The 19,003-nt window shown below is 50.5% G+C and overlaps 1 protein-coding gene across 26 annotated transcripts in view; it reads right to left on the bottom strand.

The window, feature by feature from the left end:
• The window catches only part of NLRC5 (NLR family CARD domain containing 5), a 93,821-nt gene that overhangs the window by 16,959 nt on the left and 57,859 nt on the right, over nt 1-19,003 (bottom strand). For 10 of the 26 annotated variants that reach the window (XR_008621278.2, XM_034940223.3, XM_034940230.3 and 7 more), the window contains 11 exons: nt 18,684-18,767; nt 14,667-14,750; nt 11,431-11,520; nt 11,177-11,239; nt 10,752-10,838; nt 8,115-8,198; nt 7,203-7,292; nt 6,732-6,797; nt 4,723-4,806; nt 4,553-4,636; nt 949-1,035 (listed from right to left, as the gene is read on the bottom strand). Coding sequence is in view for 25 of the 26 variants with exons in the window: in XM_034940223.3 (XP_034796114.2) it covers nt 949-1,035; nt 4,553-4,636; nt 4,723-4,806; nt 6,732-6,797; nt 7,203-7,292; nt 8,115-8,198; nt 10,752-10,838; nt 11,177-11,239; nt 11,431-11,520; nt 14,667-14,750; nt 18,684-18,767 (903 nt within the window). In the remaining variant the exon portion in view is untranslated. Of the gene's footprint in view, nt 1-948; nt 1,036-3,773; nt 3,908-4,255; nt 4,395-4,552; nt 4,637-4,722; nt 4,807-6,731; nt 6,798-7,202; nt 7,293-8,114; nt 8,199-10,751; nt 10,839-11,176; nt 11,240-11,430; nt 11,521-14,666; nt 14,751-18,091; nt 18,570-18,683; nt 18,768-19,003 lie in introns of those variants that run through there. The other 16 variants (XM_024925886.4, XM_063597600.1, XM_055099177.2 and 13 more) reach the window with 7 other exon arrangements.

Below are 19,003 nucleotides of genomic sequence, written 5' to 3'. Positions count from 1 at the left end.
TCACTGCAGCCTTGAACTCTGGGCTTCAGTGATCCTCCTGCCTCGGCCTCCCAAAGTGCTGGGCTTACAGGCGTGAGCCACCGCGCCTGGCCCTTTTCAACAATTTAAAGTTAATAAGTTGATAAGCCTTTTCAGACCATGACAGAAAGCCATTAGAGGGATCCAAGGGCAGTTCCAGAATTTTCTGAGGGAGGGGCACAAGGACCACAGTGTGGTGGAAGGGTGGGGTAGGGGATGTGTCTGGAGTCTGCATTTGCGCTCTAAGCTCACTGCCTTCGCTTGAATGTTATGTTCATGGGGTGCTTATGGGGAGAGGGCTATGGGAGATGATAAAGTCCCCAGAGCATCCCCTTGCTCACTCCTGGAGGAGAGAAGGAAGAAGCAGGGCAGGCTGTGTGGCTGGTGACAGTACAGCAGACATCTTTACAGGCTCCAGTTCTTGTAATCCTCCCAGCCCTACAAAGGGCTGTAATTAGACTCTTTTAAGAGCAGGAGGTTGAGGCCAGAGAGACACAGTAATGGGCTCCAACCAGTAAGTGACTGAGTTGGGATCTGAACATAGCTGAGTGGGATGCTAAAACCTTTGCTATAAGCTACTCTGTGTGTCATTGTGTTATTTCTGGTTGAAGAGCCATGATGTGTGTTACTGCATCTGGGGGGCCACTTCCAAGCAACCAGCGTGGACTCCCAGCCATGTCTGCCTGGATCCAATAGCCCTTTGTTTTGACTCTGGAGATGTCTTCCTCTGACACTGTGGCTTGACTACTGCACTAGTCCCAACAAATGTGTAGCCCCTCACATATGCCCCAGGAGCTCCTGCTACCCTGGGGACATGGAGAACTAGCTGGTGACACAGCTATTACCCCACAGGATGAGGGAAGGTCAAGGAAAAGTCCCAATGCTTATGAAAGATGAAGAATTCCAAGGGGGCCTCTTCTCTGGACTCACCTGATTTCAGTGACACTGCCTGAGGCCTGGGCGCAGACTTCTAACAGGGAGAGAACCCCGGCTCTGTCCGCCCACGGCTCCTGCACCCTGTCACAGAAGGGGACACAGATAAGGCCCCCCCAAGGTAAGCAGCAGACAATCAGCACACATGACAGGGCTGGGGGGGGAGTGTCAAGGGGGGACCTAGAGGCTTTTTGATTTTTTTTTGCTTATTTTAAAACTATAAAATTGTACAAGTAGGCATCAATCTAAAAAAGGAAATTAACATCACCCTTATTCCAACAACTATTGTTGTGACAATCCAAACAGAAAATATTATTTTTTAAATGATATTTTTATATTTTGTTTTATTTTATCTTATTTTATTTTTGAGACAGAGTTTTGCTCTTGTTGCCCAGACTGGAGTGCAATGGCATGATCTCAGATCACTGCAACCTCTGCCTCCTGGGTTCAAGTGATTCTCCTGCCTCAGCCTCCCAAGTAGCTGGGATTACAGGCATGCGCCACCACGCCCGGCTAATTTTTGTATTTTTAGTAGAGATGGGGTTTCACCATGTTGGTCAGGCTGGTCTTGAACTCCTGACCTCAAGTGATCAACCTGCCTCAGCCTCCTAAAGTGCTGGGATTACAGGCGTGAGCCACTGCACTGGGCCACTGATATTTTTAGATTTAAGAAAAGATTCACATAATGTTACATCACAAAGGTAAGGAAACCAAACTGTATATAAAACATGATCCCAATTTTGCATTTCAAAAAAAGGAAAGTATCTGGAGAAAAAAAGTGTGGAAAGAAAGAGGGAGAGAGAGATGTGTGGAAAACATAGGAAAATATATTAAATGTTTATGGTGGTTGTTTAAGATGATAGAATTCTCATGAGTGATTTTTATTTTATGTCTTCTTTAATTTTCTATATTTTCTAAACTTTCTACAATGCATGTGCATTAATTTGAAAGTAGGAAAAAAGAGAATTAATTCAAATATTACTGCTTTAAAGTTCTGCTGAATTTTTAAAGCACTATTTTCTTTATGTATTTCTGGATTTTCTGCACATTTCAACAATGATTAAATTTTTATTTTTATTTTTATTTTTTGTAGACATGGGGTTTTGCCATGTTGTCCAAGCTGGTCTTGAACGCCTGAGCTCAAACAATCTGCCCACCTCAGCCTCCCAAAGTGCTGGGATTACAGGCGTGTGCCACTTCCCCCGGCCAATATTATTTTTAGACTAAGAAAAGTTTTATTTAAAAATGTTATTTTGGCTGGGTGCGGTGGCTCACGCCCGTAATCCCAGCACTTTGGGAGGCTGAGGTGGGGGGATCACGAGGTCAGGAGATCGAGACCATCCTGGCTAACACGGTGAAACCCCGTCTCTACTAAAAATACAAAACATTAGTCAGGCATGGTGGCGGGCACCTGTAGTCCCAGCTACTCGGGAGGCTGAGGCAGGAGAATAGCGTGAACCCAGGAGGCGGAGCTTGCAGTGAGCCGAGATCGCACCACTGCACTCCAACCCGGGCAACAGAGCGAGACTCCGTCTCAAAAAAAAAAGTTATCTTGGGTGCTCTAGCAATTCTGGATATACAACCAAAATAATTGAAAGCTGGGACTTTCTGGCTGGGCATGGTGGCTCACGCCTAGCACTTTGGGAGGCTGAGGTGGGAGGATCACTTGAGCTCAGGAGATCAAGATCATCCTGGGCAAAACAGTGAGACCTCGTCTCTATTGTTTTTGAAATAAAATAATATTTAAAAAAAGAAAGCAGGGACTGTCAATTGGGCACTTGAATGGACAACCCAAGTGTCAACTGATGGATAAGTGGATACACAAAATGTGGTCCATCCACACAATGGAATATTATGCAGCCTTAAAAAAGGAAAGGGCTGGGTGCAGTGGCTCATGCCTGTAATCCCAGCACTTTGGAAGGCTGAAACGGGCAGATCATCTGAGGTCAGGAGTTCGAGACCAGCCTCGCCAACATGGTGAAACCCTGTCTCTACAAAAATACAAAAAAAAATTAGCTGGGTGTGGTGGCGGGCGCCTGTAATCCCAGCTACTCCAGAGGCTGAGGCAGGAGAATCGCTTGAACCCAAGAGGTGGAGGGTGCAGTGAGCTGAGATCGAGCCACTGCACTCCAGCCCAGGTGACAAGAGTGAGACTCCGTCTCAAAAAACAAAACAAAACAAAACAAAACAAAACAAAAAGGAAGGAAAGTCTGACACGGTGACACACGCTGCAACATGAATGAACCAGAGGACATTATGCCCAATGAAATGAGCTAGTCACAAAAAGACAAATACAGACAAATACAAATGACTCCACTCATATAAACTATTTAGAGCAGTCCAATTCATAGAGACAGAAAGCAGAATGGTGGTTGCCAGGGGCTGGGGTAGGGGGGAAATGGGGTGTTGTTTAATGGGGACAGAGATTCAGTTTTGCAAGAGGAAAAGAGTTCCGGAGATTGGCCGTACAAAAAAGTGGATGTACTTAACCCTCCTGAATGGTACACTTAGAAATGGTTAAGATGGCAAATTTTGTTATGTGTATTTTATAATAATTTTTTACAGGTTATTTTGGGGAACAGTCAGTCCTTAGGTGCCTTGTCACAGGCTGCAATGAGAAGTGCACAGCTCTGTTGGTGACGTAAGTTTTTTGGGCACAAACATGAAACTGAATGTCATGGAGCCTTTTGATCTAACGTCCAGTTTCCAGGAAAGTCGGGGTTAGAGGAACACGTGCCATGACATCATGAGAAAGCCACCAGAGTCAGGAGCGGGACAGTCTGCAGTACACACAGTTGCTGATTTTGTCAACAGACACTGACATGAAACAGAAAGCTGTGGTGAGGGGGTGGGGGCAGTGATGCCGCAGGTTAGAAGAGTCAGAAGACCATCGCCATCCCGTGCAAATGCAGACCAGATGTGACAGATCCTGGATCCCAAAAGCCAGCTGTCTCATCTGGGGGACAATGGGGACATTTTAGATTAGACTAGGTAGTACCCGACACTAAGGAATCGCTAACTGAGTTTCTTAGGTGTCCTGATGGAACTGTGATTACAGAAAAAATGTCCTTATTTTTTGGAGCTTCACGGTGAAATATTTAGGAGTGATGGATTATGAGGTCTATAACTTAACTTGAAACCGCTTCAGCTGAAATAAAAATAAAAATAGAAGCAAATATAAAAAAAGTATGAACAACTGTCAAACCTAGGTTCTGGGAATAGGAGTTTTAAAAAATTATTCTTTCTACTTCGGTATCTTCTTTTTCTGAGTGTTTTAAAATGATCATAGTGAACAGACAGACAAGAACTTCGTTTCAGTTTATTTTTGTCCTCAGTTCAGTATCCTCTGAAACCTTCTTTCTTTCTTTCTTTCTTTCTTAAATCCCAAAGCACAGGCCTCCAGTCTGGGGAAGGACAGTTTCTCTGTGTGCCTTGTGGAGTCTCTGGGACAGATGGACAGGGTTTGCTCAGGGTCCAGATGGCAGGGTTGTGGGTACAGGAGATGACTGGGGCCATGATCCTGGGGGCCTGTTACTCCAGTGCCCACCCCTGCTCCCATTCATGCCATGGCCCCTCCCGGAGGCAGCGGGGGAGGAGGTACCTGAGGCTGAACAGCCCTGCGGGTCGCCCCACCAAGCTCAGGAGGATGGCCAGCTGCTTCTGGCCCAGGCAGCACTGGGTCAGCCTGGGGACAGAGGTCAGTCACTGAGGTGGCTCTGGCAGGGTGCCCCCACCCCTCTGCTGTCCTCACGGGCTGGGTGGGTCACTCACGTGAGCTCCGTCAGCTGCAGGGACTGGCTCAAGCCGGTGGCCAGCCTGGACACGTGCTCTGGCCGGAAGCTGCACTCACTCAGCCTGAGGGCAGAAAGCCAGGGCAGAGCCTGGGTGAGGCCTGTGGGCACTGCTGCCCAGCTTCATCTCAGCCTCCCTGAGGGCCTATTGGGGGAGCATCCCACCTCTGAGGGCAAAGGCCTGGAGCAGGGCCTGAGAGGCCAAATATGCAGCTCCTGCTCTGGGAGCTTCCTGTCTCTTTGGGGAGGAACCTCCCACACCCCCTGTAAGAAAGTATTAGGAGTAAGTTATTTAGGGAGGCTGACTCTAGGTCAGGCACTGTGCCAGCCTCTGGGTGCATGGGACTTCCTGCCTTACCCGCAGGGTCTCCTTTAATTCTCATAGCACCAATTAGAGGTGGGGAAACTGACTAACCCAAGGACACACAGCAGATAAGAAAGAAGGGCAGAATCTGGTTTCCATCCAGGTCAGTCTGACTGCAGACCCCAAGCTCTTAACCACTGCCTTACTCTCCAGGACCAGCACTGGCTGAGCTCCCTGGGGAGGGAGGTGTGCCTGGGATTCTCCGTGGGGCTCTGCTGTCCAGGCATCTCAGCCCTGGGTGGCCAGCAGACGGGCCCAGCTAAGTGAAAGGGCCCAGTGAACCTTGGGGCAGTTCACTCTGATGAGGCAGGGCTGCTGGGATACTTCCAGGAGGGGCTGATGTTTGAGCTGGGTGTTAAAGGATTGGGAGAATTTTATCTCAGAAAAGGCAAGGAAGAGAATGTTGAGCTGAGTGCGGTGTGAGCAGAGGCAGAGAAGCTTCAGGCAGGGCTTGATCTAGGAGCAAATAGTGAAGGTTATGGCTGAACTGTGTGTGTGTGTGTGTGTGTGTTGTGTATGTGGTATTTGTAGGTATTATGTGGTGTGTGTGCTGTATTTGTAATGTGCCAGGTATGTATGTGGGGGGTTTGTTTTTGTGGGGTGTGTGTATTGTGTGGTGTGTGTGGTGTATGTGTGTGTGTATGTGGTATGTGTATGGTATGTGGTGCGTTTGTGTGTTGTGTGTGCTGTGTGGTGTGCGTGTGTTGTGTGTGCTGCGTGCTGTGTGGTGTGTGTGGGGTGTGCTTGGTGTATATGTGGTATATGGGTTGGTGTGTAGGGCGTGTGTGTGGTGTGGGGGAGGTGGGAAGTAACATGGTGGAAGGTGACAGTTGGATCAGAATGTGAGGGAGAAGATGCTAGGGACTTTGAACTTCACCCTGGGGTTAATGGGGAGCCACTGAGGGGCACAGAGTAGCAGAGGGGCACTGTCAGATGTGTGTTGTGAAAATCTCTCTGGGGGCTGTGGAGTGAATGGAGGGGAGGAGGCCTGATAAGATGCAGGGATCAGTTTGGAGGCCCTGTTCACAGCTGAAGTAAGACATGTAAAGGAACTGGCCGTGGCAGTGAGTCAGGGCTACCAGGGGTAATGATAATGATAATAATAATAATAATAATAATAATAATAATAATAACAGTTACAATAACTGCTGACAGCACTCCCATGAGCCAGACCTTTTCCTGGCACTTTATACTTATTAACTCATTTAATCCTCACAATAACCCTAAGGGGTAGGTTGTGTTATTATCCCCATTTTACTTGTCCAGGGCCACATAGCTGGTAAGTGGCAGATCAGGGATTTATTTTCAGTTGACTTCAAAATCTTTAACCATGACACTCAGAAGCCTCAAGGCCTGTAGTCAGGACATGGCAAGGAAGAGAATGTTGGGCTGAGTTGGGCTTAGAATGGTGGGCTAAGAGGCACAAGTTCAATGCCAAGGCCCTGGCTGAGACTGGAGTTACCAGGGCATCGGGGGCAGATCTGGAGGAACAGACCCAGGCAGTGAGCTTGAAGCTGCTCTCTAAAGGAGGAGAGGGCCCAGGGAAGAGGGGGCCATGGAGGCCGCCACAGGGTCAGCCTCCTCTCCCCTCTCTGTCCCCTGTCCCATCACCCTGCAGGGATTACCTGAGTGTCTTCCCAGCCTGGTCCTCTCTGGAGAAGTGAATCCGGAAGCTCTGCTCAGAGCCCAGGCTGCAGAGAGAAGGGCCTGGGGAAGCACGGTGCCCAGACGTGCCAGCCTCCTAGGCACCTAGGGCACCCACGGGGCACAGAGAGGGAAGCGGGGCTGCACCCACAAGGACAAGGGAGGATGGAGGCCTCAGAACCAGAGGAGACCCCCAAACTCATTCTGTGAGCATGGCAATACCTGGCCTTCCCACCCCATGGCCTCCATGGTCCCCATGGCACCCAGGCATCAGGGGATAGAAATTATGATCCCATGCTCAGGAAACCCTGAGATTCAGAGAAAGGCAGAGGTTGCTCCAAGCCACCCAGATGGAAGGCCACAAAGTGTGGGTGCCTTGCTTCTCCCATCATCAGCCAGGGGCACCTGTTGGCCAGCAGAAAGGGGCTTTTCGGGGATCAACATCCCCTTACTTCACTGAGGCCTCCCGGACACGTGGGCAGGAGGGCAGTGTCTCCACCAGGTACAGGGCACTTTCCTGAGAAACGCTGTTGTGACTCAGACTAGAAGGGAAATGGAGATGAGAATGGGGGTGAGGGCAGGACCTCCTTGGAGCCCTGCCCAGCCCCCTCCATCTCCCTTCCAGCTGTCATTTCCAAGAAGAGAAGCCTCCATGTCTAAGCATCTATTCTCCAGATGGACACACTGAGGCCCAGAAGGATACCATCCCCACACAGGCAGAACTGGCACCAGACCCTGAGTCCTTGAGCGCTGCACTCACCCTGCCCGCTGCCCCTGTGGTCTGGGGTCTGGGCACTGGCAAGGCCAGGCTGGCAGCTCTAGCCCCGCATGGGTCAAGGACTCCCGAGCACGAAGCTCAGTTGCCTAGCAACAAGTGGTGTCCTGGAGCTGGCTGTCACTCCCGCGGGTCACAGGGGAGATGGGGCAACCATGTGGATGACTTCCTAAGGCCCCTTGCCTGCCACGGGGACATCTCCAAATTTATGTTCCACAGATTGGGTCAGAAGAATTTCAGGGGCAGGATGGACAGGAGCCAGGCAGCTGCAATCCCGCATCAGCTGGTTGGGGATGGAATGTTGCTTCCCTGTCCCCAGGTCAGTTTGGCTGTAGGGGTGTGTCACCCTGCCATGAATCACAGCCTCTCTTCGGTGTTTGGTGGAGGCTCTGCCCATGGTGGGTGTGAGGGACAGAGGAAAGGACCCAAGGCCAGGGGAGTGAAGGCAAGGGAAGAATCGCCCCTTGCCCTCCACAGTCCTTGTCCTCTGGTGCTCTGGCGGATGCCCTTAGAAGGAGCCCCCATCATGCTTTTGGCCTAGGGGAGCCTTCCTCCTTGCTATCTGTCCTTTATGCTGCTTTCCACTTACTCAAGCAAACCGGAGATGGGCACCTGCGGCAGACATTCCAGAAGGCATCTGAGTCCGCTGTCGCCCAGCAGGTTTGCTGAGAGGCTGTAGGGGTTAAGGAGCAGTGGCGGTGATCAGAGGTGCCTCCTCAGCCTGAGATGCTCCTCAGTCACCAGGAGCCTGCATCCACTGTCACTGCTACTGGACCCCATGTCAGGGTCACCAGTGCCACCACCATCACCACCATCACCAGTATCACCACCATCACCACCACCACCAATGTCACCACCACCAGTATTACCACCATCACCACCACCACTTTCATTATCACCACAATTCTACACCACCAAGCCCAGTACCACCATCACCATCCCTTCCATCACCACTAGAATGACCAGCAACTCCTAAGTTCTCTGCTACTATCCCCTCCCCAGCACCACAGTAAACCCATCCTCATGGTCCTCTTCCATATCGGGTGACCACTGACAGCTCAGGTGCCTCCAGCAGGCTTTCAAGGGTTAAAGAAAAACCAATTTGCCTTCACCACGCCCTTGGCCGGCATCATTTGGGATCCACAGTTTTTGAACGAGAGGAAATTCAGGAAAAAAAAAATGTTTGCAGGATGCATTAAACCCATAGATTTCTTCTTTTAATCTGGGAATGCAATATCAATATTGGAAACCTCACCTGAAGTTTCTTACTTCCCTTCATTGCAGCATTCTGTGGTTTTATTTATTTATTTATTTTGAGATGGAGTCTTGCTCTGTTGCCCAGGCTGGAGTGCAATGGCACGATCTTGGCTCACTGCAACCTCTGTCTCCCAGGTTCAAGAGATTCTCCTGCCTCAGCATCCCGAGTAGCTGGGATTACAGGCATGTGCCACCATGCCCGGCTAATTATTTTTGTATTTTTAGTAGAGACGGGTTTTCACCATGTTGATCAGGCTGGTCTCAAACTCCTGACCTCAGGTGATCCACCCGCTTTGGCCTCCCAAAGTGCTGGGATTACAGGCGTGAGCCACCACGCCCAGCTAGTTTTAACTACAGTTTCAGAAATAATATAACCAGTGTGTCCCGGAACATCTGATTTTCCTCCTAGGTCTGTGACATTTTTGATGTTTGTTAATTTCATCTTTTCCTGAGAAACGTCATTTAAAAATTGGTTTGTCTTATGAAGGCACTTAATAAAATAGTCTTTAAAATAAGAAAAATTGGCTGGGTGCGGTGGCTCAAGGCTGTAATCCCAGCACTTTGGGAGGGCGAGGCAGGCGGATCGCCTGAGGTCAGGAGTTCAAGACCAGCCTGGCCAACATGGTGAAACCCCGTCTCTACTAAAAATACCAAAATTAGCCAGGCATGGTGGCTCATGCCTGTAATCCCAGCTCCTTGGGAGGCTGAGGCAGGAGAATTGCTTGAACCTGGGAGGCGGAAGTTGCAGTGAGCCGAAATTGCGCCACTGCACTCCAGCCTGGGCAGCAGAGAAAGACTCCATCTAAAAAAAAAGAAAGAAAGAAAAGAAAAATTTCCCTCTATAATGAAAAACAAAAAACTCAAAGACATATTTCTTATTCATATCTCTTTAAAATACATTCCAAGCACAGCGGCTCATGCCTGTAATCTCAGCAACCTGGGAGGCTGAGGATCACCTGAGCTCAGGAGTTTGAGACCAACCTGGGGAACATGGTGAGACTTCATCTCTTACAAAACTAAACTATTAGCCAGGCATGTTGGTGTGTGCCTGTAGTCCCAGCTACTCCAGAGGCTGAGGTGGGAGGATCGCTTGAGCCCAGGAGTTGGAGGCTGCAGTGACCTATCATTGCACCACTGCACTCCAGCCTGGGCAACAGAGTGAGACCCCAGGTCTTAAAAAAAAAGAAATCCATGATTTTATCAGTCACATTTTTCTTCTCTGCCACATCACAACAGAAATGAAAATTGTGTGGCATTTTTGGCGGACTGCTCTCTCTATTTCCCACTGGTCCTAGGCTGGATTCCCAATGCGTGTGAGCAGGGACTCTGCATTTTACTAGCTGTGTGACCTTGGGCAAGTTCTTACACTCTCTGTGTCTCAGTTCCCTCATCTGTAAAATGAGAACAATACTAGTATCCAGGGATATGGGAAAGATAAAAAGAACATGTCAAGCACTTAGAACAGTGGAGAAAGTGCTCAGTAGGTGTTAGCTATTGTTATTCCACCCATGCAGGGGCTGACTATTTGAATATCCAAGACAGGCCACGCGGATACCACATCTCAACAATACAAGAGACTGCAAGACCCCACCCTGGCTGGCTCTGCGTCCCTCCTCAGGCAGAGTCATCCGGTACTTTTAACCACCTGCTGGGCCAACAATGAATCCTGCGTTTTAGCCCCCATCTGCCAGCAGAGCTTGCACATACTTGAGGCTGAGGGCTGCCCAAGTCAGAGGGCACACCATGGAACTAGCTCCACCATGGCGAGAGTGGGGGCGGGAGAGAGAAAACTGATTCAGGGAAGCTTTGGGTATGTGACCCAAAGTCCCAGGCATCCCTGACAGCTGGTCCTGAGAGGTGTAGGCAGGCACACATGAGTGTATGTGCACACACAGACCCTCATACCCCCTCCAGTGCCCCTCAGGCATGCGTCCATGCTCCTCTCCTTCCTCCTCCTCCCTCAACTTACTCCACCTGGCTGAGGTCTTTACACTTGCTCAGCAACCAGCAGAATGACTCTATGTGCTCCTGGCTGAGGCTGCAGCCTGTGAACCTGCTGGACAGAGGTAAAGGGGACAAGCAGGGGATGGGGCGTTTGGCCACTGAGACCACCTCCACCCCGGCTAGCCCAGGGCACAGCCTCTGAGCTCCAGGTGGGCCTCCGCTCAAGCTTGGACCCTCTAGAAGTGTCCAGAATCCACTGCTCCCACCCCCACAGTAGATCCCACCCGGACCTGTGTTTCTTCATCCTGGGTGAAACAAGTCCCTCTGCAGGGTTGTTCCAGGGGAATGTTTTGTGGTAGGCAGTCTGCATATTGCTCTGGCCACCCAGGAGGCAGATCTACTGGTCCCCAACATCAACTAGCTGCCTAGGCATGGTTCAAGGGGGCTTACCCACAGCACACGCCTTCCTCCTCCTGGTTGGATCTGAAGTGCAAAGTTGCATGGTGCAGGGACCTGGATCAGACAGCACCTGGGTCAGACAGCTGTGGCCACAGCCTCAGGATGCCCCCACGGGGCCAGCACCCCTCCTCCAGAAGCCCAGCCTCTAGTTGGGTCCTACTGTCTTCATCCTACCCCCTCATACCCACCAGACTCCAGGCGCAACCCTTCAGGACTAGTCCTGGCTGTCCCAGGGGAATGCCCACCTGAGATCCACCTTTTTAACCCGTGGACACAGGCTTAAGGTGTTGGCCAGCAGGAAGGGGCTTTTCGGGGACAGTCCCGTCTGGCTCAGCCTGAAAAGGAAAGGAGGTAGATCCGGCAAGATGAGTGGACAAGGAACCTGGCTAGGCTGGAGGGTAAGGAAAGGAAGGGTGGGGAGGGCTAGCAGCTCAGCAAGGCAATAGGGAAGCAGGCAGGGGATCAAGAGGCACAAATAGGGCTGAGGGTCAGGCAGATTTGGATTTGAGTCCCAGTTCTGCTTACTGGCTGTGTGACCTTGGACAAGTGACTTCACCTCTTTGAGCTTCAGTTTCCTTATCTGGAAATCAAGACTCGTCATGTATGACTCTCGAGGTATATGAGGATTTAATTACACCATGCAGGTGCACTGCCGGGCATGGGACCTGTGCTCGCTGTTATTATTACTATTGTTTTTACCTGCAAGCACAGATTTCACAGGCGAGTCCTTGCTCACAGAGAGTGGGAAGCTTCAGGCCCTTCGGACACAGTTTTTAAACCTTAGCACTATTGAGATGTGAGGTCCAATAATTCTTTGTTGTGGGCTCTCCTGTGCCCTGTAGGATGTTTAGCAGCATCCCAGATCTCTATTCATTCGATGCCAGTAGCAGCACCCCTCACCCGCAGTCACGACCACCAAAAATATCTCCAGACATTTCCAAATGACTCCCAAGGGTGAAAATCACCCCCAGTTGCAAACCACTGCCTTAGAGAAAGTGAGATGGGTCCACTCTGCCCTCAGAGGCAGCCTCAGCACCTCCATTTGCCTCATCCAGTAATCCCCCTATCAGCTTGTCTATAAATTCCACTCTCAAGATCCACCCTGAGTCTACCAACTTCTATCCCACCCCAGCAGTGATCAGCCCCCAGCACCCTTCGCCCTGCTGCACACATCTCTTCCCACTCTCATTTCCACTCATATCTCCCAATCCATTCTCTACCCAGCACTCAGACTGAACTTTTGAAAACCCAAATGAGGACCGGGTGCAGTGGCTCCTGCCTGTAATCTCAGTACTTTGGGAAGCCGAGGCGGGCGGATCACTTGAGGTCGGGAGTTTAAGACCAGCATGGTCAACATGGTTAAACTCTGTCTCTACTAAAAATACAAAAATTAGCCGGGCATGATGGTGCACGCCTGTAATCCCAGCTACTTGGGAGGCTGAGGCACAAGAATTGCCTGAACCTGGGAGGCGGAGGTTGCAGTGAGCCGAGATTGCGCCATTGCACTCCAGCCTGTGTGACAGAGCGAGACCCTGTCCCCACCCTCCCCCACAAAAAAGAAAGAAAGAAAACCCAAATTATTCCTCTCCCTTTCATGTTCCCAGGAACAAAAGTCTAAACTCTCCCTATGGGCGCCAGGCCCCATGCAACCCAACCCGAGCCCATCTCTCTCTTCCTCCTCTCCTAGGACTGTCCCTGGCAGTCACTGTGCTCTGGCTGTCTCGGTTCCGCGCTGTTCCTGGAGCCCACCAAGCTTAATCATGCCTCAGGGCCTCACACATGCCGTTCCCTCTGCCTGGAATGCAGTTCCCTGCTCTTCACAAGGCAAGCTCTCTCTCTTCCTTTAGGTCCCAGCTCAGCATCCCTCCTCAGAGATGTTCCCTGACGGCTTCTGCCACATCTAAATCACCTCTCCAGCCACTCTTCACCACATCCCGAGAAAATTCTCTTATCACTGGCTAAGTTCATCTTATTTGATTTTACTTTACTTATTTTTCAGCTCCCACTATTGTAAGATGAGCTCCAAGAAGATAAGGACATGGTCAACTTTTTCTGCTGTGTCGTCACACAATGCCTGGCCCACAGTAGGGGCACAAGCACTACAGGTTGAGTACTACAAAGTTTAAACCCTGGCAAGGGGTCAGGCTGGCCATGCCACTCCAAAGGCGGACGAGGAGTCAGGGGTGAAGCTATGTGATTTAGGCAAAGAGAAGTCCCTCTCCGGTCTGAGGTTTCCAACCTGTTCAATTTTAACCTGCCACCTTTTATGTCCAAAGGAGTCCTTTCTGACTCATTATCTCCGGGCAGGGTGGGACTATTACAGGGTGCCATGGGGTGCTGTGAGCTGGGCTGTACTTGCCCCCGGAATGTTGTCACGTCTCTTCCCTCCCTCCCAGATAAAACCCAAGCATAAGCGAGATCCTGGAGGTGATGCGAGCCATCTTAGACATCCCAGAGAGCCCCAGCCTTTGCACTGATGTTATTAACATTATGATTTACTTTCCTGTTGTATTTTTTCATCTTAGCTGCAGCTGCTTCCCACCCCCCCTCCCACCGCTAGAAGACTGTTTAAAGTAAATCCTTCTAAAATTCTTTCTTTTTCTTTTTTTCCTTTTTTTTTTTTTTTTCTGAGATGGAGTTTCACTCTTGTCGCCCAAGCTGGAGTGCAATGGCGCGATCGCGGCTCACTGCAACCTCCGCCTCCCAGGTTCAAGCAATTCTCCTGCCTCAGCCTCCCAAGTAGCTGGAATTACAGGCACCCACCACCACGCCGGGCTAATTTTTGTATTTTTAGTAGAGACGGGGTTTCACCACATTGGCCAGGCTGGTCTCAAACTCCTGACCTCAGGTGATCTGCCCGCCTCGGCCTCCCAAAGTGCCGGGATTACAGGCATGAGCCACCACACATGGCCTAAATACTTTTAAAATTCTAACCAGTCTGAGCTGAAATTAGAAAATAGTTTTAATACTTTGGGGGAATTCTGCTTAAATTCCCTTTTTGCAGAGTTTGACGGTGACCTTCAAAAAGCAGCATGTGATAAGTACAGGACCTACATCTGTACAGCCCCTTTCTACGAGTGGGTGACCCTCCGTGGGTGGGGAGAAGTTGGACAGCTCATTTGTCACAGATCTTCTATTTCTTAAGGTGATTTTAGAATAACTTATTTGAGTCCCAACTCTGGGGGAATGGGCGGGGAATATTAATCCCATTTGTCAGATGAGGAAACTGAGACGCAGAGGAGGCAAACGACGCCCCCTGAGGTTGACAAAGTATTAGGGTGGAGCTGGAAGCAGATTGGAGTCCCCAGTTGTGCCAGGTAAAATGATAAAACAACCTAAGGAAAAATGGAGCGGGTAGAGGGGGTTGGAGGGGGTAAAGGCGGGGGGTTGAGGGGTTAGAGGGCAGGTACAGCTTTGCCATGGAGAAGCCTTAGAAACACGAGCACAAGGAACCGGGAAATAGGAAAAACTCTTGTCTTACTGCAGCAGGCTCAGCTGAGGGAGTTGAGGTAGGCAGTCCAGCAGAGTCTCCAGGCTCTGGTCACTCAGGAACTCACAGGACAATCTGTGAAACAAAGCAGGTGGATGAGGTGGGGGAAACCTTCCAGGAAAGCAGGGAGCACGGCCTCATAGCCAGAGCCTTCTGGAGATGGGACCTAACCAGGGTCACCTGAAACATTCCCTCCCAGCACTGGGTCCATGGGTTATCCATGAGGCTGGAAGAAGAGGAAGGTCTTTTAAGTTTGGGAAATACGGGGTTAAGCCAAATTAAATGGTTTTGTTTGCTGCAGGGCTTCTCTGAGGCTGCGATAGGCTGCTGTGCATTATGAATTTCCAAGGAGCTACAGCAGACTTTTCCCCAAACTAAATGGACTAGCAGAATTAATTTTTAAGGGCCATGAAGGTTAGTGTTCCACAAAACATGTTTGTTAAGAAAAGAATGCAGCTGGGCATGGTGGCTCATGCCTGTAATCGCAGCACTTTGGGAGGCTGAGGTGGGTGGATCATCTGAGGTCAGGAGTTTGGGACCAGCCTGGGCAACATGGTGAAATTCCACCTCTACTACAAAAAACGAAAAAAAAATTAGCCAGGCGTGGTGGTGCACACCTGTAGTAATAGCTACTCAGGAGGCTGAGGCATGGGAATCACTTGAACCTGGGAGGCAGAGGTTGCAGTGAGCCAAGATCGTACCACTGCACTCCAGCCTGGGTGACAGAGCGAGTCTCTATCTCAAAAAAATAAAAAAGAAAAGAAAACAGTGCTGCCTTAACCCAGAGGAGTGGATATGACAGTGGAAATTCAGCATACAACAGGTCAGCGAAGGAGACAGGGACTGGCTTGGGTCTCTAGTTGCCCATTAACACCAGACCAACCAGCTCATCATTGTTCAGATAATTCGTCAGAACCCAGTGCATTTAGGAGAAACTCCAGATACCTGCCTTGCTGTCTCTGCTCTAGATGGAGGACCAGGACAACTCAAGACTCTGAGTTCCCTGGGGTTTACCTACAGCCCCTTCCTGGGGGGCCTGGAGCCACTTCCCAACCCCCGCAGACCTCTACTCTGTTCTCCTTCTGCCTTCTCCACCTTCCCCTTCCTCTCTTTCTGTTCCTTCGTCCTCTGCAGGCTGCCCTCTCCCCTCTCCGGGGCCTCCCAGGGCCTGGCCCATCTCTGCTGCTTTCTCCTCTGGCTGTTTGGAGGGGAGGCATGGAGTACAGGGACCCTACATCAACCGGCTCAGTGAGCTGGGGGGCAGGGTAGGGCGGGAGGAGCAGCCTCATGTTGGAGCCTCTGCCAGGGCCCAGGCTGGAGGCCCAACTCTACCCTTTCTGCCCCAGGGACTGGGCATGGGCCCCTGAGGCACAGTCAGGACTGGGGCCTTTATTGAGGGTGGCCTTTCCAGAAACACATCCCATATAGTGTCCCACCAGACCCCCAAATACACCACGGGCTCTGGTTGGCAAAGGAGGTGATTACACCCTCCTTTTTTTTTTTTTCAAAGCAATGGAATCTTTACTCTTTACCACATCCCACATGGTATGCCCATGTGTACACAGGCAAAGAAGACCTGCAGTGCTTGAATTCAGGGATGGGGGATGGAGCCCCACAATCTATCTTCCCTGGCTTCCCCGGTGGAACCCCGGGGAATCACTGGACTTCAGCATTGAGTACCTTGATGACTATTTATAGCAATAATCCTGCAAGTGATCACAGTACTCTACAGTTGACAAAGTGCTTTCATATTCACTATTGCACTTTCCCCAACCACAGGTAACGGAGGGGGACCTGAAACTCCCACCTGTGCTCAGACCGCCCAGCGCTGCCAGTGGGCTTTATTTATTTATTTATTTATTTATTTGAGACGGAGTCTTGCTCTGTTGCCCAGGCTGGAGGACAGTGGCGCAGTCTTGGCTCACCACAATCTCTGCCTCCCGGGTTCAAGCGAGTCTCCTGCCTGTCTCCAGAGTAGCTGGGATTACAGGCGTGCACCACCATGCCTGGCTAATTTTTGTATTTTTAGTAGAGATGGGGTTTCACTATGTTGGCCAGGCTAGTCTCGAACTCCTGACCTCATGATCCAGCCACCTCGGCCTCCCAAAGTGCTGGGATTATAGGCGTGAGTCACCGTGCTGGGCCGCCAGTGGGCTTTTTATATTAAGCTTCCTCTGCAGATGATTTGCCTTGGACAGCAGAGCCTGCATCCCAGTCTCCTTGTGTTCCCAGGATCTGGCCCAGTGCATGGTATACAATAGGTACTTAACAGTCAAATCACGTAAGAGTGCTTTTTGTAGCACTGACTGCAGTGCTACACAAAACAAAACACAACACCTAGAAGCAGTTTGGATTTCAATCTAGACCAAGCTTGTCCAAGCCACATGGCCTGCTGCATGCAGCCCAGGATGGCTTTGAATACGGCCTAACAAAAATTCGTAAACTTTCTTAAAACACTATGAGATTTTTCTTTGGAGTTTTTTTTGTTTTTTTTTTTTTGTTTTTTTGTTTTTTTTTTTAGCACATCAGCTATCGCTAGTGTTAGTGTATTTTATGTGTGGCCCAAGACAATTCTTTTTCTTCTTCCAATGTGGCCCAGGGAAGCCAAAAGATTGGACACCCTTGATCTAGACTCTAGAAGGGTGTGGTGGAGTAACTTGCAGCTTGTCCCGTACTGTGGCAATTTAGTATTAAAAGGCATCAGTATATACTCTGTGAAAACAGGTAAGAGACAATCAGGGACCACTGACCATTGGTTGACTTTAAGGAATTACCATTAATAGGGTAGGTCTGGGCCAGGTGCAGTGGCTCAAGCCTGTAATCCCAACACTTTGGGAGGCTGAGGAAGGTGGATCACTTGAGGTCAGGAGTTCGAGACCAGCCTGGCCAACATGGTGAAACCCTGCCTCTACTAAAAATACAAAAATTAGCCAGGCATGATGGCGGGCGCCTGTAATCTCAGCTACTCAGGAGGCTGAGGCAGGAGAATTGCTTGAACCCAGGAGGCAGAGGTGGCAGCAAGCCGAGATCACACCATTGCACTCCAGCCTGGGCAACAAGAGCAAAACTCTGTCTCAGAAAAAAAAAATAGTGTAGGTCTGATAATGGTTTTGTGGTTATATGTTTGAACCTGGAGAAGGACATGGGAAGGCCACACTCCAGGGGGTCAAACCGGATTATCTGGTTGGAAGGGCTGGAAGGGCATTTGAGATGGGGGCTAGAAAGCAAGAAAAAAGACTGAAGCAAAATGGAAAACACAGATGCTATGAAAACACAGTGCATGAAACTAGAATGCAGCTAGTTTATGACTGCAAACAGGTAGAAACTGAATATGCAAATAGGCAAGGAGTAGACAGTCCTGTGGACACATGACAACATGGATTTGATGAGAGAAGAGGTTGTTTAGGTGAGGCAGGTTTTGTCTTGGATTTCTTTATTTTAAGGTAATTACTATAATAGAATCACCACAATGACAATAAAAGGAAAGGCTGACCATCCACTGTGCAGATGAGGAAGCTGAGGCCGGGGAGTTAAAGCCCTTTTGAGCCAAGAGTCCTGATTCCAGGTCCAGTCTCTGGTTACAGACCCAGATGTTCTGGGGCGAGTGAGGTGGTAACCCCAAGGAGAGTGGGGGTGCCTTGAGGAAGGGCTTTCAGAAGTGCTACGCTCCAGCCATGCAGGCAGGTCCAAGTGGGTGCCCTGGTGAGGCTCCAGGGGTGGGGTTGGAGGTGGACAGGGCTCCCAGGTGCCCTGAGTTGAGTGGATGGTGCAGGTGAAGTCTTCCCCAGTCCAGCACAGCATCTCCCAGTGGGAGACATGCGCTGCCTAAGGCTGGGGGCTGCCGAGAGACAGCCAAGTTTCTACCAAAGGCCAGGGGACTCTCATGGGGCAGGGCTGGTGGGAAGAAACCGAGAAAGACTCACCTGTCTTCTAACCAAGAAGCCCCCTCCCAGGTCACTGGGCAGATCCCCACATGGTGCCCTCTGGGGCTGTGTCCTCATTACTTACTGGAGTTCCAGGGGTCCCGGGCAGTCCTTCAGAGTGGCACAGAGGCGGGTGAGGCTTGGGGGCTCCAGAGGACACTCACTGAGGCTGCAAAGGGGCAATGGGCAGGGCAGGGAATCAGAGAAAGCCCAGGGTCCCTGGCTAGCCCCAGGGGCTCTATCCTTCTCCCAGCATCCCTCACTCTAAGTGGGAGGCCACAGGCCCCTTCCCCTGTGGGGCACTCGCTTCCCTCTCGAGTCTCCCCTGCAGCCCCCAATCCTCCTGCCCTGACAGTGACAGTGCAGGACCCTGAGTTTCCAGCTGCCCTTGTCAGTGACTCTCCA

This window comes from Pan paniscus, chromosome 18 (genome assembly GCF_029289425.2).
Source record: "Pan paniscus chromosome 18, NHGRI_mPanPan1-v2.0_pri, whole genome shotgun sequence".
NCBI lineage: Eukaryota > Metazoa > Chordata > Mammalia > Primates > Hominidae > Pan > Pan paniscus.
The sequence above is the reverse complement of the archived record's forward strand: the minus strand, read 5'-3'. Positions and strand labels throughout refer to the sequence as shown.